This window comes from Dendropsophus ebraccatus, chromosome 15, assembly GCF_027789765.1.
Source record: "Dendropsophus ebraccatus isolate aDenEbr1 chromosome 15, aDenEbr1.pat, whole genome shotgun sequence".
In the NCBI taxonomy this organism is placed as follows: domain Eukaryota; kingdom Metazoa; phylum Chordata; class Amphibia; order Anura; family Hylidae; genus Dendropsophus; species Dendropsophus ebraccatus.
The window spans coordinates 70,937,323-70,951,430 of NC_091468.1; the positions used below are offsets into that span (position 1 = coordinate 70,937,323).

The 14,108-nt window shown below is 42.1% G+C and overlaps 1 protein-coding gene across 1 annotated transcript in view; it reads right to left on the minus strand.

Annotated features, from left to right (window-relative positions):
• Window positions 1–14,108, minus strand: part of ACOXL (acyl-CoA oxidase like) — a 149,835-nt gene that overhangs the window by 82,774 nt on the left and 52,953 nt on the right. The window contains exon 11 of the mRNA XM_069955182.1: window positions 718–834. Within this exon, the coding sequence (XP_069811283.1) occupies window positions 718–834 (117 nt within the window). The remainder of the gene's footprint in view (window positions 1–717; window positions 835–14,108) is intronic.

Genomic DNA, 14,108 nt, shown 5'->3' on the forward strand with positions numbered 1-14,108 from the left:
TCTGTGGTGCTCACAAATGGAATCACAATTTTTGGGATTACAGGTCAAACCACTTTCTCATCATGGCGACATTTCTTTATTTCCATTTGAAATCTCTGGCCAAATAAACACTGCGTGCAGCATTCTTTGAACACAATCGGAAAACCCGATGGATCCCATTCCAGTCAATGAGGTCTGTCAGGCTCTGTTCTTGTACGTTGGTGCAGCAGTGACAAAGGCTCTGAGCCGATTGCTGTAGAAGTTGGATGCATCCCTAGGAAGTCCCGGTTAATCACAGCTGATGTCATCTTGTAAGTCACATGAGGTTAGCTTATCCAGGACAGACTGCCTTCCCCTGACACATGAAACACTGTGATTTTCTGTGGGTCACACTAATGATCACATGGCCCAGTAACAGTAATAATATGCAAGGATGCAGCAACGCTGGAGTAAAACAAATGGCGTTGTAGGACTCACAATAATCCGCATTTGAATCCCTCCACCTGGAGAAGGTGGATGCAGTCCGAAGACAACATGTAAAACATGGATACAGTCTGTGGCATCCACCTTCTCCAGGCAACAGGATTCAAATACCGATCATTGGAGTTAGTGCAAACCTGAACTTTCGTCAGGTTCCCTCACCTCTAGTAATGAGTGCACATGATATGGATAAAACGAAACTCTGAGTGCTTCTATAAATGTAAAGCTTTTTTCATGTAAGTAGAAAGTTTGCAGTACCTGCTGGTAAATGTTATGGCCAGGACGGTGGCCAGATGCGGCATAAGTCGCAGGTGCTGCGTCTGGTGATCAATTATCTTCACTTCTTCTTTGTCTTTAGGGCCAAACTGTCTTCGGCTAAAAATAAAATAAAATAAAAAATAAAAATTAATATAAAAAACCGACGTATTATTTATATATTTTTTTTATTTGGTTACGGAATCCTATTAAACCAAAGCAAATTAAGACGGATACATGAAAGTGGCGCAGAGCACAAACATAACAATCCACACTTAGTAGCTTCAAACATAAGTTGTGCAAATAGGGAACCAGAGAGCGACCACTGCCAGGACTGCCGGGACTGGGCAATCTGGGTTACGTTACCGCACCTGTCGCACATGCACTGAAGCCGTCACAATGCCCCAAAAGCATGACTAGGCCCCAGCGTTTACAAAGATGCGTTTCCCCATTCGAGTTCATTTCCTCCCCAATAGCAGATCGAAAAGCAGGTGTGGAAACAGCTTTAGGCCACTACCACACGTCATCTTTTTTTTTAACGGACATATTTTTGGACGGTTGGCATTTAATACCCAAATAACAGCCGTTAAGGTGCAAAATGGCGTCACCCCCTAAAAATGTCCGTCAAGTTGTGTGGTCGTAGCTTTAGGGTTTACAGCAGATAAAGCAGAAACGCTGTAGCGAGTCACTATCCAATGATATAGAACTCATCATTACGGGCTGGACTGTGACCTACCAAAGAAAAGCCCTGAACTGTGGAGAACGTTCCTGTATAAAAGACAAGAGAAATCCCGCCTCTCTCCAGGGTCATCCAATCAGCTGAATAGAAGACGTTTATTTGCATCAATGGAAATTACTATAAAATATGACCTTATCCCTTAAGCACACACATTCTTGGGCTAGCTTTAGTAACTTTGCTCCAGTAACTTCATAAGTCAAGATATGATGCTAAATATCACTCACTTTTTAGATATTCTGATAAAATTCATGAGAAACATATACTTTTACGTCCCGTTGTATAAAATGTGAAACCAACAGGTTACAGTGCAGGCTGGTAGAAAGTCAAGGACAACTTATTTTATTATTTTTATATTGTTCGCAATATGTGATGTTAATTATTTTTTTACAAACTTTCCAAAAATTATGGACAGTGTGAGACATAAAACATATGAAGAAAGGAAAGACTTAACAGGCACCTTAAAATACTTTGTCTGGCAAGTAAATCTGTCTAGTCTTGAAAGAGTAAACTATACGGACAAAGCCTATGCGGCCATAATGTGGGTCCTAGCGTGAGCTGTATGTTCAATGTCCTAAAGGGATCGACTCATAAAAAGGTCCAACCATGGATCCCATTATGAGTGTGAGCTTACCTATGGACCAACAATACAAATATAAGTCAGCTCTCTAAGATCATGGTTGTCACTATCAAGGTATGTTCACACATTACGGAATCTGCAAGATTCCACAGTCATTTCTTTGGACGGATCATGGATTGCACTTGAGAAATCACATTGAATCAATGGAACAGGCGGAACTTAAGTGGCATCTGCAGAGCGGAGAGCAACCAAATGTAATATCTCCTGGATATACCTTCTTCAGGTGTACGTAAAGTCACGGCAATAGGGATATTGAACTATAGTAGCTGAAACAATGACACCTCTGTGTGCTGAGAAGCGGAGGAACAATTGTTCACTAAGGGCCCTATTCCACTGGACGATTATCGTTCAGATTATCGTTAAATCGTTCGAATCTAAACGATAATCGTTCGGTTGAAATGCAGTTAACGATTAACGACCGAACGAGAAATCGTTGATCGCTTTATAAGACCTGGACCTATTTTTATCGTTGCTCGTTCGCAAATCGTTCGCGTTGAATAAGACATCGTTCGGTCGTTCGCAATAGATACGAATGCAATAGCGAATAAATAGCGAAGAAAAAACGATCGCAATTACGATCATAAGTAACGATTATCGTTCAATGGAAATGAGTGAACGTTTTCAGGTCTTTCGCAATAGTGGTCGTTTGCGATCGTTAATCGTTAATGATATGCAAACGATAATCGTCCAGTGGAATAGGGCCCTAAGATTGGAAAACCCAGGGCTGTATTTACCTGCAATCCTGATGGATATAGTCTAGACTGTAGATTTACTCTTCTTTACAACCTTATTTTCTTAATATTGGAGATAATATGACATTACTGATGATAAGTGGTCACTTGGCACATATAGCAGGCCGAGCTATGACAGCCGGTATCCTGTTCATATTCATATACATGCCCACTGTCTGATCCAAACCCAGATCCCACAACACACATTTCACCAGACCGCTCCTGCTGTTACGGGGTGGATTTGCAATGATAACCTTCTGTCTTTGAATGAAGCGGCAGTAGGGCATGCATCCTCCATATATCGCTACGAGACTGATGGAGTCACTGATCAGAGCACACGGCTATCTCCACTCGTTTCATAGAGTTAAATGTAATGCCAGTGAATATGCCCGGCTATGGCCAAGCAGGGGGACATGGAACAGCCATAACCAAGATCTCACGACTGGACCCCCACGATAAGACACTTGTGACCTAACATCTAAATAGCTAATAAACACTGTTGAAAACCCCTTAAAGTGGATCGGTCAGCAGCTAAACTGGGGTTTAAAAAAAAGCTATTGGCTAGATAGGGCTTCTCATAAGAATTCTGGGCATTACTCTGTCACCTCCATAGTCTTATCCACTGTCAAGACATGTCCAGTGCCTTCTTGTTAATATGAGAGTCTCAGGGACCAGGGGTTTCCCAGGATGGCATAGCCCAGTGTAGCAGCCAGGCCCATCTCCGGTTATTACCGCCTCGGCGGGCGCTTACATACAATAACCTCTATTTGATTAGCAGGGGTCAAAGAGTTGGTTACTCGGGGGAGATGTGCCGGCTATTCCTGCAATGCTGGGAAATCCCCCCGGGCCATTAATCCTCTTTATATATTAACAAAAAGGTTAATTTCTCAGCAATGCAGAGAACAATGGAGATTAAAAAAATCCACGTACGTCCGGAAACCTGATGTGAAGCCCCATCTAGTCACAGGCTTCACTTTCCCCCGTTTATCTGCTGACAGATCCGCTATAAGGGAGACTCTGTTAGCTTCCACGACAAGTTTATCTTACTAAGTACTGGCGTCCATCATGAAACAACAATGGTGGAGTGCATTGTCTCAGAGCTCTGCGCCAGGCAATTCATCTATTATTCTCTGAGGAACTTTGGGTCATTTATTAGTAGCGGTAAAAGCCCTATTACACGGGACGATTATATGGAAATTTAAACAATAATCCTTTTGTGTTATTACAGGCAACAATCAAATGATCAACGAGAAAGTGTTCATTTGGTGCGGACGCCAAAATCATTGTTAATCGTTCGCTGTAATTCCGCATTGTTCCCTCATTTGCTGGGATCAGATAGAGTAACCAATCATAGTAACTAACGACTATCGCTCTGTGTAATATGGGGAACGATTTCAAGTTAACGATAAGCAATCTCGTTTGCGAGATCGTATAGAAATCCGTTAGACCGTTAGAGCTGTGATTTCACAGGAGGGGCCTACAGTGCTGAGATTGGGAAGATAAGTCAATTATATTAAACAAATGGAAGAATAGATAGCGAGGAATATAGACGATAAAATTCACAAGAACGGGAATCCATGGAGCAATTTCTTAGACTCACAGTAACAAGTATATGTGTTTATAGGTCTATATGGTCTTTTTTCCTTTTTTTCTCTTTTTTTTGAGGAGTGGGAGAGGAGAGGCTGTACTGGGGATGGGAGTGGATGGAGCTAAAAATTGGGAAGTAGACACTGGAGACGATAAGGAATAATTAAATGATGGATGATTAATATCACAACGGAAAATATAATGTGAAGATTTGTGGTTGTAGTTACAAGATAATTGTGATATGTGAAGATGTTAGGTCTCTTTACATTTATGTTTTGTTTTTATATAATAATAGTTATATAATTTTTTTGTATCTGTTTTTTTTTTAAATAATGGAAGTCAATGGAATAACGCATTAAATCGGATAAAAAAAAATGGATTGCAAAAAACAGTGTGAAACCCAGCCGTACCTGTCAGGAAGTATGGTGGACCCCATCAGTGTGTACTCCATTTAGACCCCGGAATTGTGCGCGACCCCAACTAGATCAGGACATGAGCCACATGCAATACCGACCCAGCGAGGTTGCCTCCATGGATACTTTCCGGTGCCAAATGGACTGCATGCCGATCAGGTCAGGCGTACATTGTTACAGGTACAAGTTACATTTCTAGATGATATGGCATAAAATTTCCATGCAAAAAAAACCCTTTATTAAAACAGTCCTACTTAGAGATCTACCAGCTAAGTGGACACACACCGACCATATAGCACAAATACCAATAGATAGTCATATGGCTTCACAGTCTGCAGATGGTGGTTTGCAAATGATAAAAATTACGACTGATATATTAATAAGAATAAAAAGTTCATAATTGTCAGATTATATAGAACCTGACCCTAAAGCCGGGGGTACAACTAATCAATAAACAATAGTGTCAGCAGGTGAGTGGCCGGAGCGGCTGTGTTTTCCTAGTGACTGGTAAATAGTAACAGGATGACATCAGCTACCTCAGCCATCACCTTGAGGCCCATTACCTCTGAAGAGCGACGCAGTCTGTTTATTGACCGTGTATCGTGGTGACAAGAACGAGGCAGGAAAACAAGAGACAGAAAGGATTTACATAACATGGTCTGAGCCAAAGAGGATTTAACCTGATCAGGGTGGAAATGCACCATATAGGAGCTTCTCTGTCCCCCATATTACCGATTTCATGTTTATATGTGACGTCTATTCAGACACAACAATGGAGAAGAACTATGACTACAATTATACTAAAAATAATCACAGTCGCACCCAATGAGATATTTATGGAGGCTGCCAACACAAAGCAGTCACTATAGAGGTGATCCCATCATGGCAGATGCCAATAAGCCAACTGGCTGGTAATATTATACGGAGCAACTTTTGCCAAACTACTATCATAATTTAAACTTTCCACCTTGTAGTTTTTATTAGGTCGTAACAATCTCACCTGGAGCAGGCAGAATAAGATCATGAAGGATGATTCTTGTAATGTTCTGGACAAATAATATATATAGTTATAGAATAATATGCTAATAAAATAATATGGGGGCGTTATAAAAACTGTATCTTGTATGCTGCAATCACTATCTCTGTCCTGGAGCTTTCCTTGCTGCACTCCTCTACTGCCCTTACTAGGCCGGCTGTGAGGACAGATGACATCACTTCCTCCTCTACTGCCCTTACTTGGCCAGCTGTGAGGACAGATGACATCACTTCCTCCTCTACTGCCCTTACTAGGCCGGCTGTGAGGACAGATGACATCACTTCCTTCTCTACTGCCCTTACTTGGCCAGCTGTGAGGCAGATGACATCACTTCCTCCTCTACTGCCCTTACTAGGCCGGCTGTGAGGACAGATGACATCACTTCCTCCTCTACTGCCCTTACTTGGCAGGCTGTGAGGACAGATGACATCACTTCCTCCTCTACTGCCCTTACTAGGCCGGCTGTGAGGACAGATGACATCACTTCCTCCTCTACTGCCCTTACTTGGCAGGCTGTGAGGACAGATGACATCACTTCCTCCTCTACTGCCCTTACTAGGCCGGCTGTGAGGGCAGATGACATCACTTCCTCCTCTACTGCCCTTACTAGGACGGCTGTGAGGGCGGATAACACCTCTTCCTCCTCTACTGCCCTTACTTGGCAGGCTGCGAAGGCAGATGACATCACTTCCTCCTCTACTGCCCTTACCTGGCAGGCTGTGAGGGCAGATGACATCACTTCCTCCTCTACTGCCCTTACCTGGCAGGCTGTGAGGGCAGATGACATCACTTCCTGTACACGCCAACAGAGTTTAGGAGAACTACAGATATGGTGAGCAGAGGAATGGGGCTAATTTCTGCTAAGGCAAAAGTTTTAGAAAAGAAAAAAGGAAAGAAGAATCACAGGCACCGCCCAAGCAAGTTTGTATGTTGGGGTTTTTTTTTAGACATGTGTTGACAGCTACACTTTAAAACATTCAACCTAACGGGGCTATACTGACAGCTGATGTTATTTTTGGTGAATTCTGTCCACTTTTCTACACATTCTGCCTTTTCAGAGTAAAGGTCAAAAGATGGAATAGATGGTTTGTATGTAGGACCAAGCCCAGAGACGGCCACACACAAAGACGGCCGTGTAAACCTGCGCAGAATCCCTCCAGCAGACAAGAAGAGATAAGTCCTGCTGCCACCTTGGCTTCCTCTGCAGGAGGCTCACTACACCGCAACTTCACTCCTCTATAGTGTAATCTTCAATCTTTACACTCCCCTAGACCTAGCATAGTGCCGCACAGCTGTGCTGACATCAATGGGGTAACCTTTACATGGTGTCATAGCTGACAGGGACGGGGTGCATTTCAAAAAGTCAACAGTGCCAACGCGGCACCACATAACATTTGCATCCAGTAACCGTTCACTAAAAAGGGTACAAAGCGTGCGCCCTCCACACGGTCTGACTGACGGCTCTGAAGGCCAAGCTGTTACCTGCCGACACGAGCGAGGGATTACTAGAAACTTCTTTTTCTTTCAAATTTTTTAAAATATACTTAGAAGCTCCTTTAACCCTTTAAGGACAGAGCCCAAAATAACCTTATGGACAGCAACAATTTTCAAATTTTGCGTTTCCGTTTTTTCCTCCTCGCGCTCTAAAAGCTATACCACTTTTATTTTTCCATCTACAGGGCCGAGGTTTTGTTTATGTTTTTTCTTCAAAATAAGTGTACTTTGCAATGGCGCCTTTTGATCTTCGACCTTTTTTTTTTTTGGGGGGGGGGGTTGGCTTCTGTCTTTATGTATCACACTTTATGGTAAAACCAACATGATAACTTTACTCTACAGGTCTAAATAAAGGTATATGCAGTTTATACAGCTTTCTAATGTTTTTCAATTTTTTTTTTTGTTTGCAAATAGGTGTGATAACAATGGCCCTATTGTTACTAGATCGCTTAGATTTTTTTTCAATTACAGGGTTGTATGGTGTATCATTTTTTCCACCATGATCTCGAGTTTTTATTAGTACCATATTTGTGTAGATGAGACTTATTGATCAATTTTAATAAATTTAAAAAAAAAATCAATTGTTTTTTTTTTTTTTAGTGCTTTTAGTTTACGCCATTTGTTTTATTTTAATAGATTGGACAATAACACACACACTACAGTGCCTAATATGTTTATTTTATTTTTATATCTTTTATTTATAAAATGGGAAAGTTGGGTGATTTAAATTTTTATTGGGGGAGGAGCTATAGTGTGCTTATTAAAACTTTTTAAATTTTTTATTTTACACTTTTTACGTCCCCCTCGGAGACTTTTACATTATTTTAGAAAAACATAGTGGGATTCCCGATCGTTCAGTGGCAGGAGGTTAGCTGAGTAAGTGCCGATCACAGGGATATGAAGTGACCTCAGCTCCTCAAGTGACAGGCGGCCATGACATACCGTTACATCATGGGTCCTTAAGGGGTTAAAGGGGAACTCCGGGGAATTTTACTTTTTTTTTTTTTTAAATAAATAAATAAATGACAGATTTAAATGCCATGACCATTCTGAGCATTCATCCTATAATATGTACACTGCAGAGGAGCACTCTGTACCGCAGGCTGCTTAGGCTAGGTTCACACTGCGTTTTCAGCATCCGTTTAACGGATCCGTTTTTTTTTAAATCCAGAAAAAAAGGGTCAGCAACGTTTTTTGGTCCGTTTTGGTCCGCCAAAAAAAAACGGATCCTTTTTTTATAATGGAAGTCAATGGAAAAACGGATGCACACAAATGAATCAGTTTTTGCAATCCGTTTTTCAAGCGTTTTTTGCAAAAAACGGATGCGTTAACCTCTTAAGGACATATGACGTACTCCTACGTCATATGTCCTCACTTGCACTTCAAAGCGGGGCCGCGCAACGGCCCCGCTTTGAAGTGCCGCGATCCCGGGTGCCGCGAGTAGCCCGGGACCGCTGCTATTAGCGGGCACGGTCTGATCGCCGTGCCCGCTAATTAGCTAATCGGAGGCAGCTGTCAAAGTTGACAGCTGCCTCCGATTACCGGAGGCAACGTTTCCCTGGGGTCTAGTGGGGGAGATCGCTACCTCCGGGACCTTGTCCCGGAGGAGCGATCTCCGTTACTGATGCCGGCCGGGGACGCGTCCAAGATGGCGCCGTCCTCGGCTCGGCACTCGTTCGTTTTCGGCTGCAGCAGCCGAAAGCAAACGAGTGCCGATCTCATGGATCTCTGCAGCATATCTATGCTGCAGAGATCTCAATGAGAGATCCAAGTGTATATACTAGAAGTCCCCCAGGGGGGCTTCTAGTATATGTGTAAAAAATAAAAATAAAGTGTTGTTAATAGTAAAAAGCCCCCTCCCCTAATAAAAGTCTGAATCACCCCCCTTTTCCCAGGTTTTAAATAAAAGTAAACAAATAAATAAATAAATAAATAAACATGTTTGCTATCGCCGCGTGCGTAATCGCCCAAACTATTAATTAATCACATTCCTGATCTCGTACGGTAAACGGCGTCAGCGCAAAAAAATCCCAAAGTGCAAAATTGCGCATTTTTGGTCGCATCAAATCCAGAAAAAATTTAATAAAAAGCGATCTAAAAGACGTATATGCGCAATCAAGGTACCGATAGAAAGATCACATCATGGCGCAAAAAATGACACCTCACACAGCCCCATAGACCAAAGGATAAAAGGGCTATAAGCCTGGGAATGGAGCGATTTTAAGGAACATATATTGGTTAACAACGGTTTGAATTTTTTACAGGCCATCAGATACAATATAAGTTATACATGTTATATATCGTTTTAATCGTAACAACTTGAGGAACATGCATAACAAGTCAGTTTTACCCCATTTGGCGAATAGCGTAAAAACACATTTCCCCCAAATAAAAGAAATGCGTTTTTTTTTCAATTTCACCACACTTTGAATTTTTTTCTGGTTTCGCAGTGTACTTTATGCAAAAATTCAGCCTGTAATTGCAAAGTACAATTAGTGACGCAAAAAATAAGGGGTCATGTGGGTTTCTAGGTGGAAAAATGCAAGTGCTATGACCTTTTAAACACAAGGAGAAAAAACCGAAAACGTAAAAACGAAAATGGGCCCCGTCCTTAAAGGGTTAAACGGATGCTGAAAACGCAGTGTGAACCTAGCCTAAGCTCTATATGAGGCTTTACCATCTGATAAATGACCACCCAGCTGCAGTACACACTTCTATTTCTCCACACCAGGAATCCCTCATCATACCCGATGGAAAAAAGAGAAAAACAAGACTGAGCACACACGTCCACTTCCACAATTACCGAGGTGGACACAGTAAAAGCTTTGAAAAAGAAACATCAGGGGGCGCTGTACTAATATTATGTTCCTGCAATATCTGGTGATAGGAGCATTTTGTTTAATAATAAATGTAGTGAGTGTATTTTGTATGGGACGCCCCCTTTAATCTTAAAGTTATACTGTACCCCCCTACTTTCTCTATGTGCAGTTCTCCGCACCATCCAAAGGTTTAAATGCTGCACATCCCATATACACCTGCAAAAGTGTGCCTGTAACTTCTTTCTGCTCTAAAATTGCTTCATTGTATCAGTGGACAGTGTCATCTGGGCGGGGCTTGACAGCAGTTGGCCACTCCCCCAGCTGGTAGAGACCCCTATTTCCATCTTTATATATAAACAATGGGGGAGATTTATCAAACATGGTGTAAAGTGAGACTGGCTCAGTCGCTTCCGGCAACCAATCAGATTCCACCTTTCTTTTTCCAAAGCGTCTGTGAGGAATGAAAGGTGGAATCTGATTGGTTGCCGGAAGCGACTGAGCCAGTCTCACTTTACACCATGTCTGATAAATCTCCCCTAATGTGTATACAGGTATAGGCTTCCCTGGATGGGATATACACAGTCAGGAGGGATATACACAGTCAGGAGGGATATACACAGTCAGGAGGGTGTCACCAGTCGAGTGTAATACAACTAGCTTCCCAGCAGCCACCAGGCTAGTAACTACCTCATATTCACAGAAAGATGGTGTTCAGCACAATTACCAACATCAAAACCATTACAATATGAGCGCATCTCCATAAAGCTGCCCACATCTACACAAATTACCATTTAATAGTAGTTACAGTGGAAAATTCTGCCCCTTTGGTGTTCCCTGTAGGGCTAAGGCCTAATACCGCATGCAAATATACCTGTAACTACATTAAAATGAAAACTCCCTGGTGCTATACACTGCTTACACCGCTATACACTGCTTACACCGCTATACACTGCTTACACCGCTATACACTGCTTACACCCCTACACACTGCTTACACCCCTACACACTGCTTACACCCCTACACACTGCTTACACCCCTACACACTGCTTACACCCCTACACACTGCTTACACCCCTATACACTGCTTACACCCCTATACACTGCTATACTACACTGCTTACACCACTATACACTGCTTACACCCCTACACACTGCTTACACCCCTACACACTGCTTACACCCCTATACACTGCTATACTACACTGCTTACACCCCTATACACTGCTTACACCCCTATACACTGCTTACACCCCTATACACTGCTATACTACACTGCTTACACCGCTATACACTGCTATAAACGTCCCTTCTGTATGTTCCAAAGCAATAAATAAAAATCTGTTCATACAGGTCACCCTTCTCCGATATTTAAGTGAGACATTACTGAGTGCGCTCTGTGACCTGTGATAAGGTCATCCCACAGGGAGCCGCTATTGTCTCCTCTATCTACTGGTGTCACATGATGCTGCAATACTGTACAGATCACTTTACAGCAGCCTCCTCTTATCACCACAGACACAACAGGAAGTCTCAGCTTAGTTTTAGCCCCAATGGTGAGAATGAGAACTGCAAGATATCAGGATTATTATATAATATAGATAGAAATTAGAAACAATGTCACCAATATTTATTTTTTTTTAATCGGATTAAAATAGACAACAGTATTCACACAATAAGTCATTTTCTGATGACACATTCCTTCATAAAATCTTACCATGCTGACATTTAGCCAGGCCTAAGTGGTGTATTCTCTCCAGTCTGACACAGGGCTCTCTGCTGCCACCTCTGTCCATGTCAGGAACTGTCCAGAGCAGGAGAGGTTTTCTATGGGGATTTGCTGCTGCTCTGGACAGTTCCTATTTAAAAATCTCAAGTTTTCCAGTACTTATCAGCTGCTGTATGTCCAGCAAGAAGTGGTGTATTCTCTCCAGTCTGACACAGTGCTCTCTGCTGCCACCTCTGTCCATGTCAGGAACTGTCCAGAGCAGCAGCAAATCCCCATAGAAAACCTCTCCTCCTCTGGACAGTTCCTGACATGGACAGAGGTGGCAGCAGAGAGCACTGTGTCAGACTGGAGAGAATACACCACTTCCTGCAGGACATACAGCACCTGATAAGTACTGGAAAACTTGAGATTTTTTTAATAGAAGTAAATTACAAATCTATATAACTTTCTGACACCACTTGATTTGAAAGAAAAAGATTTTCACCAGAGTGCTCATTTAAATCTTTCCTTACTCTAGGCTTAGGAGTCTGGTGGGTGGTTCCATGCAGTGACTGCACACTATAATAATTGTCAGTTAGTGGGTAAGTCCGCCCACTGGACTCCTCAACCCTCAATTAGCAGAAATAAATGTCAAATTATCATCATTTATATGTTATATATCCATAAACTATATATCATATTATCATCATATCATATCTTGTATATTATATACCAATAAGCTATATATCATACATTATATACCCATTATACTTGCAAACCAGAAAGTATATAGTAATGATTGGGGTGCTGGGTATTTGGGGTGCTGGGCCGTCTATCACACTGTATTTGCAGCGCAGTATATTCTGCTCTCGCATCACATTATACTCTGGTTACAAACATCCTCATTACGTGGTATATACTGAGAAGGAAAGCCTAGATGTGGCCACATTGCTGAAAAAATACATCTCAAATTGCAGACCCCATTACCACAAGTCTAAAACACCTGCATCTAATGGGTATCTGATAAAGCGCCACAACACCGAGGTCTGTGATAGGCTACATGCTGCACGCAGCGCTGCTCTCACTTAGAAGGCTTCCAGGACCATTAGAACATATAACAACAGTCACAGACACTCCTAACCCAGTCATGGATCGAGAAATAAGAGCGTCCACCGGACAGGACTCAGAGCGTCCACCCTCCACCTGTACAGACCATCACCAGGTCCACTTTTAGTAACATTACTATCTTGTTGGCCATCAGTCTGTCAGAAAGAACAAAGGGGGAGATTTATCAAACATGGTGTACAGTGACACTGGCTCAGTCGCCCCCGGCAGCCAATCAGATTCCTCCGCTCATTCCTCACAGACTCTTTGGAAAATGAAAGGTGGAATCTGATTGGTTGCCGGGGGTGACTGAGCCAGTCTCACTTTACACCATGTTTGATAAATCTCCCCTAAAGTCTTTAAATTTCTCTTAGGATTCACACAGCATTTTTGCAATTTGTTTCTGTCATCCATTTTATGCACAAAAAAGAAAAATGGATGACAAAACAGAAGCATTTGTGTGCGTCCTTTCTGATCCTTTTTTTTTTTTTTATTGACTTCCATTATGAAAAATGGATAAAAACGCATCCTTTCATCAGCGAACAGAAAGATGTGGTCAGCCCCATTTTGTGTTCGCTAAAAAAAAACCAGACGCATTTTGATCCATTTGTTATAATGGAAGTCAATGGAAAAACAGATCAAAAAGGACGCACACAAATGCTTCTGGTTTCCATCAATTTTCTGCATAAAACGGATGAAAAAAAAAACAATTGCCAAAACGCAGTGTGAATCCAGCCTAAGTTTCCATAAGTTTGCAATATGACGTATGCCGGCCATAAACCCCGCCCCCCCCCCGATGGGTGGGCAAAGGGGTGCGGCAAGGCAGGGAGGAGGTGTGGCCTCTCCTCGCCCATAAATTATCTAAATTATCAAGGCAGAGCAGGTGCTGACTTTTGTGCAGGTGTGAGTGGGCACTGGAGTGCTGGAGACTGGAAAATGTGAGATTTTTTCAATTTAAGTAAATTATAAATCTCGGGCACCAGTTAATTTGGGAAATTTTTTTTTTTTTTTTTAGGAACTATCCCTTTAAATAGTAAAACGCTGGCATGTTGGAATTTTCATGGTTCACGAGATGGAACAGGGATGAACAATAAATAAGACGTGAGCTTTATTCCAGCATTCAGAAGG